At 43.3% G+C, this 20,693-nt stretch overlaps 1 protein-coding gene across 1 annotated transcript in view; it reads right to left on the bottom strand.

Annotated features, from left to right (window-relative positions):
* Positions 1-15,254, bottom strand: part of Hnrnpll (heterogeneous nuclear ribonucleoprotein L like) — a 33,425-nt gene extending 18,171 nt beyond the window's left edge. Inside the window, exons 1-6 of the mRNA XM_052746345.1 lie at positions 14,768-15,254; positions 6,477-6,595; positions 3,508-3,745; positions 2,523-2,608; positions 1,729-1,825; positions 1,567-1,639 (exon numbers count right to left, since the gene is read on the bottom strand). Of these exons, the coding sequence (XP_052602305.1) occupies positions 1,567-1,639; positions 1,729-1,825; positions 2,523-2,608; positions 3,508-3,745; positions 6,477-6,595; positions 14,768-15,142 (988 nt within the window). The 5' untranslated portion in view covers positions 15,143-15,254. The remainder of the gene's footprint in view (positions 1-1,566; positions 1,640-1,728; positions 1,826-2,522; positions 2,609-3,507; positions 3,746-6,476; positions 6,596-14,767) is intronic.
* Positions 15,255-20,693: the final 5,439 nt, after the last annotated feature.

The raw sequence follows: 20,693 nt of genomic DNA on the forward strand, positions 1-20,693 counted from the left end.
AACTTCGAAGGATCTGAACATGCAAAGGATCACATTGTTTTATTCTTTCTTTCCCTTGGCTGAAGTACATGCACTAGAGTATTCACTGCTCAAGATATTTTGGATGTTATAAAAAGTTTTTCAAGCTGACTTGTATAGACACATTCATCTTGAGTTTTTCTAACATGTAGTTCAAACATTAATATTGTAGTTGAGATGTAGCCAATACTGAAGCCCCCTTGTTTTTACAAGATCGACATTTTAATTTGTATATTCCAGAATTACCACAGTTAGTTGAACAATTTATCAGTGAAATCTATGCTCATAAAATTTAGCATTTATAGGCTATTGGTGAAAAGGCATTTCAAATGAAATGCTCTTGATTTTCAGATTTATCAAGTTTAAATATATTCTACCTTGAAAACAACATGTTACTTTCAACTGTATTTGAAATGTTCAATTTTCTGGTTACACAAATTAACATAAGTGAAAAACCTTAAATTGTTACAAAATATGACAACTTATAAACAGCCACTTTACAAAAATCAAACCACACAGAAAAACATCTTTTACATATAATGCACCTTTTCATTTGTTAGAATCTCTGTTCAGTGTTCAGAATTAGGAAAAAACAAAAACCCAAAGTGAACTTAAATGCAGCAAATGTGCACTTTTTTGTGCTGAGGATCAAAGACAGGGGCTTACGCATGCTAAGTACATGCTCTACCTGTTTATCCCCAGCCAAATTTACACCTTTCTAATCCACATTAAATGCTTAATGCTTGTGTGGATTGGTTGAGCATATCAATTCCCAAGACCTGTAGATAAACTGATCCCTTGTTAAAAGCATATTAACAATCTAAGTCTAAGCTGAAAACAGTTACATCAACGGTCAGTGAACTTTACAACATTGCAAAATGTCTAGTTTTCATAAATGAAAAATCTTAAATTCTACAACTGAAACCTTAAGGGAAAGCAAATCAGTATACATACAACTTGAATAAATGGGCACAGTCTATCATGGTGTTCATTCCATGCAAGTCTGAAGTACTGTTAAATGTCGTCCTTTAAAAACTTGGGGTGATGGTGCATGTAGTATGCAGTCAAGGTGAGTTGCGAGTCTGAGTTTTTCAGAGGGCTTTTTGCTGATGCCGATGTTGTGCATGATGAGGTGTAGAGTCAGCCTGCCGGAGTCCTCTATCCTTCTTAATGCCTCGTCCAGCTTGGGGGAAAAGTCCTTTCCATAGAGAAGCAGTGTGCAAGTTTGCAGTTTGTAAGGAATATTCTGAATCAGTTTCCTCTCCTCCAAAGAGAGAGAGCTGCTTGGAGAAATGCAAGTCCTTGAACTGCGGGCGTGCCTGTATGTGAGGGCTCCTTGTTGAACTAAATATAAATAAGCTCAGCGCATACCAGTAGGGGGCACTAACGTCCAAGGTGAATTTCCAGCATTACACGGACTTTTGCAACAAAAGCATTCAGCAACAAGATTTCCATAATTAACTAGCTCATCTCAGAAAAAAGAATGTAACTGCTTGTAAAATTTTCTCAGCAGATCCAAGTACATTCTAAACTTCATGAGATACCTACCTCGTCTTCCCAAATAAGGCTTAGTGTAGTCCCAACTGTCATTGTCATTCCTAATCACATTGAGACGAGTTGGCTGTTGAGAGTGAAGAAGATGAGTGAGTCTAAATTGAATACCCAAAGCATCAGTATTTCTTCAGTAGAGTGTTGAAAAGGAATGCTTACCCTGGCATATTCGATTTTTAGTGTGCAACATCCGGCATATATATCAGCTCCATTGAGTGCTGCTTTAGCTTTTTGGGCACAAAGGACCGACTCAAACATAAAGCTCTATTAAGGAAACATGGCTGAAGGCTTCCTCAATTTAGTTGTTCTTCATTCCCAAGGAACTAAAAAGATAACCAAAACTAACAGTGTTTCTGGAAACATTTTCCCAAATAAAAGTATAAATAAATCTTTACTCATAAAGATTTATTTTAAAGAAAGAAAATAGAACACCATCAACGTTATCTACATTAATCCTTCCAAATCATTAGAAGTACTACTATAAAGTAGAGTATGGAGCAGGTTCTATCCTCTGAGTGAAGGGCAATCAATCAATCTACAACCTGCAAACAAAATTATTTTGTTCTCAAAGTAAGAATAGGGCCCAAGTGTTAGAGTACTTGGCCTCATATGTAGAGTCCCTGGGTTCAATCCCCAGTATCTTAAAGGACTACTCTATGGTACGAAGTTATTTTTACTAAAATAGTAAAATTCCCTAGAGTACTGCAGTTTCATTTTTTAAATGTAAGTAAGCAGGGTATGGTGGTGCACACCTTTAATCTCAGCACTCAGAAAGGGGGCAGATCTCTGAGTTGATTACTCTATCAACATAAAGGAAAACAAAGTAACAAATTTAAGTCAAGAAGATTGCTCTAGCAGGAAAAATGCCACTTGCCTAGAAAGACTCAAGCAGAAATAAATATGAATTACAAACACTTCTATACATCAGTAACACATTTACAAATAAAGGATATTCAACCATTGCTTGTATCCCATTTCTCTTGAATATAACAATACGTTGTACTTTTCCAACAGGGTTGCATACTGTATATAGAACATCCTATGAAGAGAAAAAAAAAAAAAGAATATTTCTTCATTTTTTATATTTAGAAAGACATTAAAACTATATTCTATTTTGTTTTATCTAAAAAGTAAAAATTTACAGGTTATCATTCCTCTTAATTACTAAACATTTTTTAGAGGATCTAACTGTGTAGTCCTAACTGGCCACACAGACCAGGAGAGCCTCAAAATAAGAGATCTACCCACTTTTGCCTCCCGAGTGCTGGAATCACAGGCATGTTCCACCATACTCAGCTAATAACCACATTGTTTAAAAGGGTAAAGTGGGGCTAGCCCAGTGTTTCTCAACCTTTCTAATGCCACAATCCTTTAATACAGTTCCTCACGTTGTGGTGAATCCCTAACCATAACATTACTTTTGCTGCTACTTCATAACTGTAATTGTTACTATTATGAATCATAATGTGAACATCTGCTATGTGAGCCCTGTGAAGGGGATCGTGACCTACCAGTTGAGAACCACTGGGCTAGAGACGGCTCAGACCCTAGGTTAGGTATGCAGCAACAGAGCAGCTAACAACCATCTACAACTCCAGTTCCAGATGATGCTCTCTTCTGGCCTCCAAGGGCACAGCACACATGTGTTGAACAGACACACAGGCAAAACACCCATACACATACAAACATACAATAAAAATAAATCTTTAAAAACAAATAAACAAACAAACAGCTAAACATGTTGTTGCACATCTTAAACCCAAGCACTTTGGAGGCAGAGGTAGGCTCTCTTAAGTTTCAGGCCAACAAGGTCTAGGCCTGGTACAGCAAGTTCCAGGCCAGCCAGGGCTACATAATGAAACCATGTTTCAAAACAAACAAAACTAGTAGACAGGTAAGAAAACTACACCAGGTCAGTTGTTCTACTCCAATACATACCACTGTGATTGGATAGAGAGGGTTCTGAATGGAGAGCAGGAGGACTTTGTTGCCCCCTGAGGGGTCATCAGTGTTTCCTGGCCGAGTGATTCTTTTACTTGTAGAATAGTTGAAGAAAGCCTGTTGGCCGGCAATGTACACAGGCTCATCTGCAGCAAATGTCACGCACTCTTTGGCACTATCGACATTTTCAAACTCCACTAGAGCCTGTCGTTTAAACGGCATCATCATCACGTAGCTGAAAGGAAGAAATTCCAATGCAACATCACTTAGTCTGTCAAGTAAAAGCAGACTACAATCGTCCCATGGTGGAAAGCGTATTCATCTCATGCCCTACTCAAGCCCAATTACCAGTCACTTATACCCCCATCCCATGCAGTATTAGAAAACCTCAAGACACAGAAATTAAAACTCCACACAAGATCACCAAGCAAAACCGTAAACAGGAGAAACTATCTGAGCATGGTGGGAAAAGCTGTAATCTCAGCACTTGGGAAGTGAAGGCAGAAGGGGACTGCAAGTTCAAAGCCAGCCCGTCCCAAAAGGAAAAGAAATAGCAGAAATACCCACACAACAGTAACTAAGAATTAACTGTTTCTATATTTATCTTATTAAAACCAAATAGAAGCAACCATAAATTGACCCAAGTTCATCTGAGTAATTTACTCCAAAGTATTTTAAGTCTGTGAAAAGACAACCACTAGAAAAACAATCATGGTTAACTATGAGCAGGAGGATGAAGTATTCACTTTTGAAAATATATTCCTTTGAAGGTTCTATATTTTAATACACAAAATGAATGATACATGGGGCAACCCCAGCATTCAAAAGATGGAGCCAGGAAGATCTCTGTGGATTTGAGGCCAGCCTGGCCTACATAGGTGAGTTCCTGGCCAACCAGGACTGCTACACTGTGAGACGAGAGAGAAAGAGAGAGAGAGAGAGACAGAGAGAGAGAGAGACAGAGAGACAGAGACACAGAGAGAGAGACAGAGACAGAGAGAGATCACAGTGCATGTTTTACAACAGGAGAAACAGCATATTCCTAGTGGACAGGAATAAGAACTTTCAACTGTCTTGACATATAACCAACATGGTTTAATCATGTCAAAAAAAACACCGGGTATGTTCAATCCCAGCACTCAGGGATTAAACTAAGCCTGTGGCTCTTTAGTTCAAAGCCAGCCTGGTCTACAGAATGAGTTCCAGGACAGCCAGGGCTGTTACAGAGAAACCCTGTCTTAAAAAACAAACAAAACAAACAAAAAAATCTTATCAAGTCAGGTATTCAAACCACTCTGTATAACAGGCATCCAGGGCCCACAGCTTCATAATAGAAACTGACAAAAGAGCAGTATTAGTAAAAGCAAATGAAACAAAAAACCCACATCATTTTATCGTTCAGTAATTTATCACTTTGCTCATTTATAAAACTGGAGAGTTCTATAGTCAAGATTGGTTACTGCATACAAACTGCCTAGCAAACAGCCTGGCATACTATAAGATCTCCACAAGTAACTATTCTATAACTTTATATCCTCAGAAGATAGAAACAGAGGCTGGTACACAGCAGGTAATAAGTATATGTTGACCCTGGAGGCTGGTTAGCTATCCCCACCCACATCACTAAAAAGTAAACAGTGAAACAGTAAGGTCCTAGATTTAAAGCTACAGCAACTGTAAGTCCAAAATATAAATTAAATCCCAGGAAAGAACACATTTCCTCTAGAATGATCAAAGAACACACCTTTGATCCCAGCATTCAAGAGGCAGAGGCAGGTGGATCTCTGTGCGTTCAAGGCCAGCCTGGTCTACAGTGAGTTCCAGGACAGCCCTCTCTCTCTCTTCTTGTTTGTTTGAGAAAGTTTCTGTGTAGCCCTAGCTGTACTACAACTTGCTCTGTAGACCAGGCTGGCCTCAAACTCACAGAGATCCGCCTGCTTCTGCCTCCCAGAGTGCTGGGATTAAAGGCATGCGCCATTACTGAGACTGTCTCTTGAAAAAAAAAAACAAAACAAAACCCTATACCCAAAATAAGACATTAAAACTAGAAGCAAACTCAAAAGTTCCCAGGACAGTGACTTTGTATGAAGACAAAGAAAGGGAGAATTTAAATGTCACAGACATTTCAGCATGTGCTTAAACAGCCCGGTGAACAAATTCTTTAAAAAGAATAGAGAAAGAAAGGCCAAACAGCAACAAGAGAAATGAAATTTTTACCTACAAACCTGTTGGATGGCAGGTGATATGTCAACATAAGCACCTACTAATCACCCCAGGAAGGTTAAAACTTAATTAAGCGTAATTAAGGCTCAGTGGCAGAGTGTCTGCCTGGCATGTGTAGTGGGTACGAAGCCCTGAGTTCAATCCCTAGCAGCAGAACACAAAACACAGTAATAACAAGCTTACAAGTTCCAAAGGTGGGTCTGGCACGGGGGCTCACTAAAGGGGACAATCTGAGGAACTAACTTTATTTAATCTCTGGACACACGATAGAGAGACTCGACTCCCTCAAGTTGTCCTGTGACCTCCATGCACCGTAAGTAAGTAAACTGTAAAAGTTAAAACCACCAGGTGGTGGTGGTGCACACCTTTGATCCCCACACTCGAGAGGCTGAAGCAGGAGAGTTCCTTGAGTTTGAGGCCAGCCTGGACTATGTAATCGAGTTCCAAGACAGCTAGGACTCCACAGAAAAACCCTGTCTCGAACCAACCCCCAAAAAGTTAGAAAACAAAAAAAGGTTCCAAAGATGGCAGACACCTACAATCCTAGCACTCAACAGGCTGAGACAGGATGAATACAAGTTCCAGGCCAGCCTGCCCTGCTTGGGGAGGAGGGGGAGTTTTTTCCATAGAAAAGCACACACAGGCAAACAAGCTATACAATGATGAATACCGACTGGAAGGAATCCAGCAAGGCTTGTTCTCCCACACTCTTTTCGATGTCGATGAGTCCCTGCTGTCCTTACCATATTGTCCCAAATTTCTCCAGCGCCTCCACAAGGTCGGCTTCCACCACCGACTCACAGAGCCCTCGGACATGCACAACAGGGGAGACAGAAACTTTATGATGACTTCCACCTCCTTCCTAGAAAAGAGAAACAATGTCCAGTCAACTTCAACAAGCTAAACTTCATCTTTCAGTAAATTCAACTCTGCATTATACACACACACACACACACACACACACACAAAATGACAAACCAAATTACAATTCACAAGTCAGCAAAGGACCTGAAAAATAAGATAGATTGAATGTTTGTTTTAAAAATTTTATTTCTAGTAAATTTCCAATCCCAATTTCCCCAGCTTTGGTTTTTTCAAGACAGGGTTTCTTTGTGTAGACCAGACTGGCCACAAATTCAGAGGTTCACCTGTCTCTGAAATTTTTATTTCTAAAAACAGCAGATCAACTCAGTAAATAAAAGGCACAAGCACCCTGCCACCAAGTCCAATCCCCAGAACCCACACACAGTGGACATAGGGAATTGTTTACATGCACAAAATAAATTTCTTTAAAAAGTATTCAAGCCAGTAAGGGAGATGTCGTGATAGGCAATGTTTGATTTACTAAAGTATGTAGGTGGTGGGCTCATGAGTGTTTTTTTCTTGTGTATCTTTTTGTTTGTCTTACATATTAAATAAAGTAATAATTTTACAGCTTTTTATTTCATAAATACTCAATATTATTTGTGTCGTTCCCCCCCCACCCCCCCACCCCCCGCCTTGGGGGGTTTTAGCCCTGCATTTTATATCTGGATAGACACTTTTCTCCTTAAACTACAAGAAACAGGGTTGTGGGCATCATGACATTTCATCACTAAATAGCTCAACATTCTAACAATAATGATGTTCTTTTACTTAACCTTTACCATTTTCATTAAAAAAATAATTCAATTAGACAAATCTAACTGTCTGTTTTCATATTTCTGCAACTGTCCATCATCTGGCTACTAACTTCATTTTTTAGTCTATTATAAAATCTACCTTCCCATACTCAAGAGATACATCAATGCTAATCCAATTAAAAAATCTTGGATATAAAAAAATTGCCTTCTGGGGGCTGGAGAGATGGCTCAGAGGTTAAGAGCACCGACTGCTCTTCGAGAGGTCCAGAGGTCCTGAGTTCAATTCCCAGCACCCACATGGTGGCTCACAGCCATCTGTAATGAGATCTGGCAACCCTCTTCTGTATACATAATAAATAAATAAATCTTTAAAAAAAAAAAAAAATTGCCTTCTGAATTCAGCTTTGTGTCTCTAGAGTCTCCCTCTTACTGTATCTTGGCAGTAACTTTTGAATAGGCCTTTACCTTTGCCAGTTTTTCTCTAAGAATTGCCCATCATGAATAATGACTATGATGACTACAGTGCAAAAGATGGCTAGTTTTCAAATTGGTCTTTCTCACAAAAATGGATTACAGACCAATTTTTAAAAATCCCTCAAAAGAATTCACTATCTACACTAAAGTCATTCCCAAAAGCTGAGGGACATGAAAATGTTACTGCTCTGCTTTGGTCAATGTATTACATACAAATTATAACTGTACCCCATAAAGATGTAATATTGTGTCAAGGAAAAAAAAATTTTTTTTCAAGACAGGGTTTCTCTGTGTAGCCCTGTCTGTCCTAGAACTTACTCTGTAGATCAGGCTGGCCTCAAACTCACAGAGCTCCGCCTATCTCTGCCTCCCGAGTGCTAGGATTAAAGGAGTACACCAGCCACTAAGGCCTAGCGAAATTGTTAAAAAGAACTTATAAAATAAAAACTAGAAGATGCTAACTATAATACAGTATTTGGGGGAAAGGTAATTTTTCTCAATCTCAAGGCAAAAAAGCACCTCATACTCCTTGTACCCTCCTTATTCCCAATCAATCTACCATTCTTAAATTATCTTGGTATTTCTCTAACTTTAATATATTTCCCATACATACTTCTGTTTGAGATAGGATCTCACTATGCAGCCCTGGCTAGCCCAGAACTCACTAACCTCCTTATTGCTAAGGGAGTATGCTGCCCTGCCATATCTAATTCCCATCTCTATAATACAAAAACTTTTCTTTCTTTCTTTTTTTTTTTTTCCGGACAGGGTTTCTCTGTGTTGTTTTGGTGCCTGTCCTGGATCTCGCTCTGTAGACCAGGTGGCCTTGAACTCACAGAGATCTGCCTGGCTCTGCCTCCTGAGTGCTGGGATTAAAGGCATGTGCCACCATCTCCCAGCACAAAAACTTTTCTATCATTCATTTTAAAAACTTAAAATTCCAGTTATTCCCAACTGAAAAGGTGACAATCTTTTCAAAACTATATTTCTGCCACTCCCTCCAAGGCTTAGTTTTCTGTCTTCCCTTCTACCCAAAAATATTAACTTTTTCTTTAAAGACAAGCTCTCATATATCCAAGGCCAGCTTCAAACCTGCTATGTAGCAGAAAACAACCTTGAACTTCTGATCTTCCTGCTAAGATTATAGATATGCACTAGAATACCCTGTTCATGTGTCACAGGAAATCAAACCCCCAGTTTCATGCACACAAGACAAACACAAATATAGCCATATCCCAACCATTAACACTCTTCTTAAATCATTATTTTTTTTCAATTTGATATGTATCTGTGACAAGAAATCTGAAATTTTCTGCAGCACAGAACCTTTTACCTACCTTAAGATCATGTATGTATTATACATGTAGTTGTGGCATCAAGGAATACACTTCTCTCATGCTAGGCAAGCATTCTACCACTGAGTCTAATAGCATTATCCTATCACCTGATTTCTAAACTAGTGGGTAAATCAGTATTGCTAATCCCTACCTATATATACGAACTAAAGACCCACAATTCCATCACTCACATCATCATCATTCATGGTTCAAGGCCAGACTACACACCTACTAATACTTTCAGTATGTCTTCTCAGGCTTAAGGAAGCATTTTTAATTCTTTTCTCCTATAGATGTCTTTTCATTTCAAATTCTTTGATAGCAAGGCTCTCTCCTGTGCTATTCTATCTCTCTCGTGCTATTCTATCTATTATTTCCCAGCCTGGAAGTAATATTCCAGGTGTATATAATATACCCAGGCAAATGCAACCACCCTTTCAATATACATGTGCTCTTTTACAATTTGTCGATCCCTTCTGTAAATAAATTGGGTCAAACTATAACGATGGCTCAATGGGTCCCCACTAACAGGCTCAAGGTTTGTCTGGTCATAACCATGCTAAACAGCCATTCAAGGGCAGTCTCAAGGACAATTTCTCACAAGCCAATCAAATTGCTTTTTTCTACATTGCTATAATCTTTCATTTGGAAATCTTAGGGGCAACCATTTCATCTAACTGTCTTACTATCTTACGAGTCTACTTTATTAAAATTTGAAAACCCTAAATAGTTACCTCACTAGCAAACGGATTACCTATGATTTTTGGCCATTTGGGCACTTTTCTTTCCTTTTAGAGCTTTCTGTTTGGGCAATTTTGTTGTTACTGCTCTTCGGACAGTATCTCAGAGCCCAAGCTAACCTCAAACTCACTGTGCAGCTAAGGCTAGCCTTTAACTACTTATTATCTTGCCTCTTCCCAACTGCTACCCCATCCCTGACTTTTCTTGGCTTTCTGAGAAAGTCTGTTGCCTACGCTAACCTCCAACTCATCATCCTCCTGTCTCTCTCCACTTATGAGTATTAGAATTACTGGTATTAGACATGTGCCACTATACCTGGATTTGTTTTTTTAAGATTTATTTATTTATTTCATGAATATGAGTGCTCTATCTGCATGTATGACTTTACGCCAGAAGGCATCAGATCCCACTCTATATGGTTGTGAGCCACCATGTGGTTGCTGGGAATTGAACTCAGGACCTCTAGAGGAGTAGCCAATGCTCTTAACCACTGAGCCATCTCTCCAGCCTCCCTGACTTTGTTTTTAAGATACAGTTTTATCATACTGCCCAGGCTGGTATTGATCTCGTAGGCTCCAGTAATCCTCCAGACTTTTAACCTCCTGAGTAGCTGGGACTACAACTGCTGGCTATCACTCAATCCTTGATCTGCCCGTTTACTCATTAATGGAACACATTTGAAAAACTTGATCTTTAAAATAAATTGGAACTCCATTGCAATTTATTTTGGGTAAATAAATTCGTTTTGGTAAGTGAAGCCCTAATATTTGAAGGTCTACTTTCTTTCTTTAAATTAAAAAGATTAGAAACTAAAGAGTCTGAAGATTATGCCTGCTAAATTTAAGAATGCTATTTATGAGGGCTGGAGAAATGACTTAGCACTTGCTGCTTTTGAAGAGGACCCAGGCTCAGTTTCCAGTACCACACAGTGGCTCACAACCATCTTTAACACAAGTTCCAGGGGATCTGAGGCCTCTTTTGACCTCCATGGGCAGTAGGCATGCACACAGTGGTATACAGACAAACATACAATAAAAAATAAATTGGTCAGGCACAGACACACATCTTTAATCTCAGCACACAGGAGGCAGAAGGAAAGCAGATCTCTATTGAGTTCCAGGCTAGTTAAGGGTATACAGTGAGACCCTGTCTGAAAAATAAATTTTTTTTTTTTTTTTTTTTTTTGGTTTTTTGGTTTTTTGGTTTTTCGAGACAGGGTTTCTCTGTGTAGCTTTGCGCCTTTCCTGGAACTCGCTTTGGAGACCAGGCTGGCCTCGAACTCACAGAGATCCACCTGGCTCTGCCTCCCGAGTGCTGGGATTAAAGGCGTGCGCCACCACCGCCCGGCGCTGAAAAATAAATTTTAAAAATCACCAGCTGGCCAGGCGGTGGTGGCTCATGCCTTTATCTCAGCACTCCGGAGGCAGAGCCAGGCGGGATCTCTGTGAGTTCGAAGCCAGCCTGGTCTACAGAGCGAGATCGGACAGGCACCAAAACTATACCGAGAAACTCTGTCTCGAACCACCCCCCCAAATCACCAGCTATTTATTCCAAAAGAATAAGTTAAGTGTAATACATAGCATGAACCCCTATAACTAAGCTTTGTTCAAGAGTATAACCCAGTGAATCAAAAACCTGGGGAATTTTTGCTCTATGAAAAGTACCAGTAGACACTGAGAGGTATCTTATTTGTCCAATCCAAACCATTCAAATCAATCTCAATGCCACCCCCTCTCATTCTCTTCTTTCTCCTTCCATAGTGTTGCTATGGAATTCACTAGATAGTTGAAGTGGCACAGCAATGCTCCCTCCCCATCTCCACCTCTTCAGTACTGGAATTACAGGCATGCACCACACCCAGTCTTCATATTTCTCTACCTTCAAACATTGAGACCATTGCTAAGGATCCAGTCCCATTTTAACTATTCTTATTCACATTCTTCTTCAAACTTAGTTATTAAATCATGAAAAGTCAAACAGTAGGAACCCTTTAAATCTTACTTTTCACTCCACCAATTTCCAACTAGAGTTGAAAAAACAGTTATCACTGTACCTAATCTGTATTTACTCTGAACAGGCTGACCACAGATGTATTTCTTCTATAGGCTAAGGACCACTGAAGTTGGGCTAAACATATTTCAACATGGTAGAGCACTAGTCTCCACCTTGGTAATAGTAATTTTATTATGTACATGTTTCATAACTACAGAGACTTCAAAATAGTACGGAAAATTACAAGGAAAAAAACTGAAAAGGGAAAAAATGAGTCTTCATTAAACTTCACATTGGCCCATCAATTCTAGTGTTAAATTTACAAATTAATTTATTGGAGAGGAGTGTTGTTAGGGTCAAAAACAGTTACACATGCTAGTGAAGTGCACCACCAAGGCCAGCAAGCTACTACCCTAGCTCCAGTTATTAAGTTAAATGAAAGCACCTTGCCCTAAGCACTAACAGATGACCAGCAACCTGAATTTATAACTACATACATTAGTTCCTGCTTTGATCATTTCAAAGCTGTATTAACTAGTTAACTACAGCTTCAAGTACGGAAAGCATGTACAATTCAACTTTCGTATTTTATAGACTAAGAAAACTAGAGCAGCAGTTAACTGACTTTCTCAAGGTCACAAAAATTGTATGCTAAGTAAAACTAGACTCCTGATCTACCTCAAGCCTTTGCCCAATGCCATCTCCACTGTTTGACTTATGTTAATTACCTGTTTCTCCCTAGCATTCAAAAATAACCTATTTTTGAAACAAAAAATTGCATCGTGTATGTGTGTGTATGCACATGTGTAAGTGTGCACACCAAGGCACGCATACCCAAGTCAGAGGACAGCACCCCCGTGTGGGCTCTGGCAACTGAACCCAGTTTTCAGCATTAGCAAGCACTCTCAGCACTGAGCCATCCATCTCTTCTGCCAGCTGTTTTAAGTAGCTTTCCAAGACATCTAAAAGTACTTCACCAACAACCGAGGCTTTTGGCAAAAGAACCAAAACATCACTTACAATAACCCTATTTTCAACTCTTACAATAGTTGATTGTGATCTTAAGAGTCTCTAAGAAAACCATCATCTCCTTTATTCACATTCCCAAGGTACATTTTGAGTATTTCAAAAAGCTTGACAGAAAAATGCAAAAATAACAACAAACTGCAAGGAAACTATGCCTGATCTTGGCCAAAATACCTTCAAGAATCAGCTGTGAGTAAAGTTATAGCAAGAAAGATAAATTCCTTCTAAAAAGTGGTTAAATTTACCCATCACATTTCTTGTATCTAAAAACACTCATATCAGAATGTTTACATAAAAATTCAAACTGGGTCAGTGACACGACTCAGGTGGTGAAGGTGCTGCCAGTGACCGAAGTTCAATCCTCAGGACTCACATGATGTAAGCAGCTGTCCCCTGACCGCCACACACGCACGCTTCAATACACACACACACACACACACACACACACACACACACACACACGAATGTAATTTTAAAAGCTCAAACGGGCTGAAGAAAGGGCCCATCCGAAAAGCACACAGTGCTCTTGCACAGCGGACCACAGTTTGATTCCCAGCACCCAGGTCAGGCGACTCACAACTTAACTACTTGTAACTCTATCCCCAAGGAATCCAACTTATGAAGCTGCCACGGGTGCTTGTTTACCCACATATGTAACTTTTTAAAAAAATTTAAGCTAGACAAAAATTCAAAAACTTTTGAAAGACAAATAGCCACTGACTAAAAGGGTTGGAACACCTTAACGGTGGAAGACGTGTCTAACTTCCTAAAATGCCGCTAAGATTTGCTCTCAAATGTATTAAATGTTGAAAGAGAAGTCATCAGGGCAGTTTAAGGGCTCCAACACCGGACAAAAACCTTTTGGATGGCTTTGTTTCCTTAAACTCTCCAGGGAACTGAAGCTGTGGGTTATGCTGTTCACATTCCTTCCGTCTCCAGCCAACAACATTTCTGATAAGGAGGATTCGAGGAATGCGTTTAAACACAGCTCTGAATTCATTTCCTTCTCCCGTGAGGACAAACTCGGAGTAAGTACACCACCAATGACGAACACACGTCATTTGCGAACGTTTTACTTGAAAGCAGGGGCACACTATTGCCCGCACATTTTTTTTTTGGGGGGGGGTAACATTTTATAAGGGAAAACTGTCTTGAGCCACCGCCCAAAAAGTGGGTAGCCCAACATGGACTCCAGGACCGCAAACACGTCTCAAAAGCAAGCCAAGAAGGAAAAGAAAAAGGAAAAAAAAAAAACAAAACCCACTAGCACGAGAACTAGAGTTTGGGGTACCGGGGCGTCCTCGATCATTTAGTCGCGGCTTTCTCGGGGATCGAGGCCCAGGAAAGCCTTGCTGTGCTGGAGCCCCGCCCGGGGCGAGGATGCTGCGGGCCGGGGTGGGGGGGGGCGGGGGGGGCTGCATCCCAGCGGGGTCCCGGCCCAGCCTCCCAGCCAGAGTTGCTCAACTAACAAAGAGCCGAATCCCGCCGAGGGCGCGCGGCACGGGCTCCCGGGGCGGAAGCGACGCCCCCCCCCCCCGCCGTCCCCCCACCCCACCCCGCAACCCGCGCGAGCGACCCTCCCCAAGTTCAGGGCCCGGCTCGGTCGGCTCCGTGAGGCCGCTCTGCCGCCGCCGCCGCCACGGTTCGGGCAACGTGCCGCCATCGAGACCTAGGAAAGCCATCGAGACCTACGAAACCCGAGTCCCGTCCCGTCGTCGTCCCCCCCCCCCCCCCGACACGATCGGGGCATCCACGCCGCGGAAACCAGGCCGAGCCCCGCCGCCCGCCCCCCCCTCCGCGGGGGGCCCTGCGGGAAGCGGACGCGGCGCCGCGCTTTGTTACCATGGACTGGGGCATGCTCCGGGGGCCGCCGCCGCTGCCGCCTTCGTCGCCGCCGCTCCCTCCTTCATCGCCGTCGTCGCCTTCGTCGCCGTCACCTTCTTCTTCTTCTCCGCCGTCGCCTTCTCCGCCGTCGCCCTCTTCTTCGTCGTCGTCGTCGCCGCCGCCGCCGCTGCCTCCTTCGCCGTCGCCGCCGCCGCCGCCGTCGCTGTCGCTCCCGGCCTGATGCGGCGTCGCTTCCTGGCGAGTCTCGCTCTCCTCCGCCGAGTAGACGATCTCTCCTTCCTCGGTCTTGAGGCGCTTGGCCTGGCTCTCGAACTCCCGGTCCTCCTCGTACGTCTCCTCCTTGGGGGAGGAGGAGGAGGTGGAGGAGGACATGGCGGCGGTCGAGGTGGCGGCGTGGGAGCCGGGCCTCAGATGTCGCCGATCCGTCCCCGCCGCGGGCTGCGCCGCCTCAGGAGCGCGCCTCGGAGCGGCCCCGGCGTCGTCGCCCGCCTCCTCCTCCCCCCCTCCCGCCGCCGCCGCCGCCGCCGCCGCGCGCTCCAGGAGCCCGTGGCTGAGGAGGGAGCGCGGGCTGAGGGGACGCTTCCCTTTCTCTCCCAGCCGGCCTCCAGCTTCTTCTCCCTCCGCCAGCTTCGCAAGCTCTCCCAGCCCCGGGGCGAGGCGGGAGGAGGGAAACGCGAAAGTCAGGATGGGGGCCCGGGCCGTGGCTTCCGGTCTTCCCTCCTCCCTAATCCGCTTCCCCGCCTCGACTGCCGCCGGGCGGGATCGAATCCCTCAGCCCAGAGCTCCCGCCCCCGCCCCTCGCCGAGCCTCCGCTTCCCATTGGCCAGGGAAAAGGCGATCTGGCTTCCCATTGGCTGGAGGAGCCGTCCGTCAACATCCCCCGCCTGGACAAACCCCCCCCCCCCCCCCCCCCCCCCCCCCCCCCCCCACTCCTTGGCCGGGCTTCGAGTCCCGACCGCGCAACGCCCGCTGCGCGCGGCTTCTGCAGCGGTTGCGGCCGTCCTCGCTCTCCGCTCACCCCCCCCCGCCCCGCCCCGCCGCCGCGGCGGTTGGCGCTGTTAGGCCCGAGCCCCAGGCGACGTGCCCGTGCCCGGGGAATCTGGGCCAGCGGCGCGACGACGTTCGGTAGAGCGGGCGCTGCGGGTGTTAACCGCCTTCCCGCTCATTTGAATGCTTTTCTTCTCCTTTGTAAAAAAGATGAGGGGGAAACCCTCGAGGCTTTCCCCCCACACACACGCACACCTACCCCCAACCCGGCCCTAAAAAGTGCGTGTGCAAGAATTTCAGCCAGCAGTGGACGAAATGTTGGAGGGCAGCTGTTGGCAATGACGGAATGTGGCGAGTCAACGGGACGATCCCCACGGGCCCCCCGCGTGGGTTGCATGGGTTCTTTGCAAACCCGACCCTCTGCGGGCAGACATCGTCCAAGTCCCGGCTACAGTTAACATGTTCTTCTCAGCCTTCATCTAAAACCCCTTCCTTAGCCTCATTCTTCCTGTTCTGGATGATCCATTTCACTATCAGTCATTTTCCAAAATAGGAAACGGTATCGCAGCTCTGTTGGTTCCCAACCCACAACTCACTTCCTCTGTGAAACCTGAGGACTGCTGTTAAGGGCTCAGTTGCTTCTTTTTGCAAAAGGTCTTTTAACACCTATCTCAAGGTGTCTTTAGAAACTAGGTGTGCTTGTTCTTTTTATCTTTGTAATCTAGTTCCACTACAGTACACCCCCACCCCACCCCACCACCCCGCACGATTTCAATGACTAATTGAATGACTGGCCCTTGGTAAATAAAGATACGGCATTTCTTTCCAGAGAGAAGCCTATCATTCATTCCCTAAGTGCCCCATTACTTTAAACCTTGGGGACTTGCCTAAAATCAGTTGTCTGTGCCCTGCAGTCCTAAATGCGCCTGCCTCTTCATTTCCTGCTCTAGTCTGGTTTTCTTCCCCCCAGTCATTTCTTCCCCAAGAAAGATACGTGTATTTTCCACTGATCGTGCTTTTAACAGATGCTGTTTTCTCCTTTATACTTTGCATCACTTAGCATTTTAGAATCCCAATTCCAAGTGTTTCTGCACACCGTACAACCAGCCATGTGTGAGGCCACTGGCATACAAAAGTGAAAGTTAGAGATGTGTTTTTAAATTTGTTTGTTCTTCGAGACAGGGTTTCTCTGTGTAGTTTTGGTGCTTGTCCTGGATCTTGCTCTGTAGACGAGGCTAGCCTCGAACTCACAGAGATCTGCCTGTCTCTGCCTCCCAAGTGCTGGGATTAAAAGCGTGCGCCCCTGACACCCAGCAGAAATCTGTTTTTAAATTTAAGATGTGTCGAAGGAGTTGCGGAGCCGGGGGACAGATAAGGAAATGTCGCAGGTGAAAACTAGTGCATTGAGAAAATAAATAGCAGTAAGAGAAACTGTTCGCCTGTTCTGCTTAAAACCTTTTACGACCGGGCAGTGGTGTCACATGCCTTTGATCCCAGCACTCGGGAGGCAGAGCCAGGCGGATCTCTGTTAGTTCGAGGCCAGCCTGGACTACCAAGTGAGTTCCAGGTAAGGCGCAAAGCTACACAGAGAAACCCTGTCTTGAAAAAACCAAAAAAAAAAAAAAGAAACCCTGTCTCGAAAAACAAAACAAACAAAAAAAAATGCAAAAGTCTGTCCTGTTGGAAAGTTCAGGTACAGGGGTTAAAAACCTGAAGTCTACCCAGCACTCGGGAGGCAGAGCCAGGCGGATCTCTGTGAGTTCGAGGCCAGCCTGGACTACCAAGTGAGTTCCAGGAAAGGCGCAAAGCTACACAGAGAAACCCTGTCTCGAAAAACCAAAAAAAAAAAAAAAAAAAAAAAAAAAAAAAAACCTGAAGTCTAAAAAGCCTAGATTTGGGACTGGAGAGATGGTTTGGCAGTTAAGAGCACTGGCTGCTCTTACAGAGGATCCAGGTTGGATTCCCAGCACCCATGTGGTGGTTCACAACCATCCTTTACTCCAGTACCAGGGGATCTGATGCTCCATTCTGGCATCTCTGCAGGCAACACACACCCACGTGGTACACAAACATACATTCAGGTCAGGCAAAACACAAATAATGTGATTAAATCTAAAATATATGTAAGTTTAAAAACCTAGGTTATTTTTAGCGTTCTCTCTCCCTATTTAAGTATGCATATATAAGTATGTAAATATTTATTAATTTATTTTGGAGAATGGATGTGATGGTTTGAATGAAAATGACCCCCATAGGCTTTGAGGGAGTGGGGTTCTTTGAAAGATTAGGACATGTGGCCCTGTTGGAAGAAGTGGGAGGGGGAGGACTTTGAAGTTTCAGGAGCTCAAGCCAGGCCCAGTGGCTCATTCTCTCTTCCTGCTGCCTGCAGATCCAGATGTAAGACTGGAAGCTACTTCTCCAGCACCATGTCTGCCTGCATGCCGCCATGCTTCCTGCCATGCTAATAATGGACTAAACCTCTGAACACCTGTAAGCCAACCCCAATTAAATGGTTTCCTTTATAAGAGTTGCCATGATCATAGTGTCTCCTCACAGCAGTATAACACTAAGACACCAGGTCTCACTATGGAACCCTAGGTGGCCTGGAACTTCCTATGTAGGCCAGCTTCAAACTCACAGAGCTCTGACTGTCCTTGCCTCCCTAATCATGGGGTTAAAAGCAATCTCCACTACCCCTGGCTCTTTGTTCTATTTTATAGTAGTTTTAGCATCAAAGACTGAGAAACAAGGATGAATTAATTATAGCTTGCTTGTCAGAGAAAATTTCTTCAGTGAAGTGACAGGTCCCAACATATTTTTATTTTTCTCAAAACGACAGAGAACAGGAGCTATAGCTCACTGAAAGTGTGTCGAGTCCTTGGATTGAATGCCCAGCACCAAAATATTTTTTTGTTTAAATTAAAGATGGTCTACATAATACCAGGACAGCAGAGCTATGTAGAGAGACTCTGTCTCAAATAAACGAACAAACAAAACAAGATAGTATTTCCTTTGTTTCAGAGAGAGCCTGGCTACTTAAATACACCATGCTGACCTCAAACTCTTGTTTTTCTTATTTTGCCTGTAGTATCATGCCTGGCTGTTGTATCTATATTTTCACATAAAAGGTGAATTTTAAAAATTATATTCATGTCCAACTACAGGCTTATTGGAACTTCTACAACAATCCAAATACTTATTAAAACATTTTCAATTTTCGAAGCCCAAAATTTCAAACTATGGATTATATACCGAATTAAAATGCAGTTCTCACACTAAATACAAGTTACCTATAAAAGTTATACTAGGCCGGGCAGTGGTGGCGCACACCTTTAATCCCAGCACTCGGGAGGCAGAGGCAGGATCTCTGTGAGTTCGAGGCCAGCCTGGTCTACAGAGCGAGATCCAGGACAGGCACCAAAACTACACAGAGAAACCCTGTCTCAAAAAAACAAAAAGAAAAAAAAAAGTTATACTAAACCAGAGTATTCTGGTTGCATTTTACCGTGGAGGTGAATTAAATTCCCTTATACGAATTAAAGTGGTAAATCTATATTGTACTCACCACTTCCCAGAATTATTGGGTTGGTAGAAATTAGAGAATGAACTACTATCAAGATAAGTGACTATAAACTAGATCTACACGTCCATTGTAGTAGCAGACAGTCATGAAATCATTTTCATTCATAAATAACCCTGGCTCTGGTATCAGGGTTGGGTTCTAGACCTAGAGAGAGAGTCAGGTTTGTTTGTTTGTTTGTTTTTCAAGACAGTTTTTCTCTGTGTAGCCCTGGCCACCCTGGAACTCACTTTGTAGACCAGGCTGACCTTGAACTCAGAGATTCTTCTGCCTCTGCCTCTGGCAATAGCCGGGTTCTTAACTGCATCCCTAGAGCAGTTTTTTCTTTGTTTGTTTTGTTTTAAACTTTCCTGAAACTGATTAATGTAGAATGGACAGAGTAATAATAAATGCCTCTGGTAGAGAGCTTGTGTCAAAATGTATCAATATGACCCTTTCAGTGATTAGCACATGAAATGGCACATAAATGATGGTTATTATTATTGCATGTGAACTATTACATATATGCATATAGATAGATAGATAGATAGATAGATAGATAGATAGATAGATAGATAGATAGATATAGATATATAGATGCATGCTTATATCTCTCAGCTATGTACTGTATCAACTTGATTGTAAGATCTGAAAAGCAGGTACCAAAATTCAGACACTGAGGTGCACTCCTATAATCCCCCATTTGGAAGGACAGGGTATGAAGATCTCATGTTTGAGGCCAACCCTTAGCTACATGCACAGTGAGTCCCTGTCACAAAATGAGAACAAGACAAAGGAGAAGGCAGGGGCAAGCTCCTAGCTCTCCAGTACCATATCACCTGGATGTCTTATTGTTCACACAGGTCAGCAATGAGATTTGAAATTGTAAGCAACATTTGGGGCTCTGCTATGAAGACCTTTGACTATCGGTTTCCTAGGCTCGCCCTACAGTATTGCTGCTGCATCCCCAGTGAGTTGTGGCAATGGAAATTCTTGGTTGCTGCCTGCCCTCCTCAACAATAGCCAGTCTAATTAGAGGCTTGGAAAAGTGGCCAAATCTTGTGGGCCGCAAGAATATATCATAGAGATTCAACTGTGTATTAAAGCTGAACTTTAGCTGGCCAAGGGTCTGTCAAAAGGCAAAGCCAATTATTTTGAATATTTGGTGTTACCCAGCCTTTAATATTCCAACTGTCTTCTGCTACGAAATCCTTGCGTGCCCAGACCAATTGGTCAACAGTTCAGCTTCCCAGACCTGCTGAACCTACTAAGTTACTAACTGCCCTGCTGAGTTTAGGAGACAAGCTGGCTGGAGACACATAGCTTTGTTTCCTGAGCTAAGGAAGCTCAGACCATTCCTTCGCCTTGAGGAGGCCT

The sequence above is a fragment of the Peromyscus californicus genome, unplaced genomic scaffold (genome assembly GCF_007827085.1).
Source record: "Peromyscus californicus insignis strain IS unplaced genomic scaffold, ASM782708v3 Scaffold_1__1_contigs__length_55948999, whole genome shotgun sequence".
In the NCBI taxonomy this organism is placed as follows: Eukaryota; Metazoa; Chordata; class Mammalia; order Rodentia; family Cricetidae; genus Peromyscus; species Peromyscus californicus.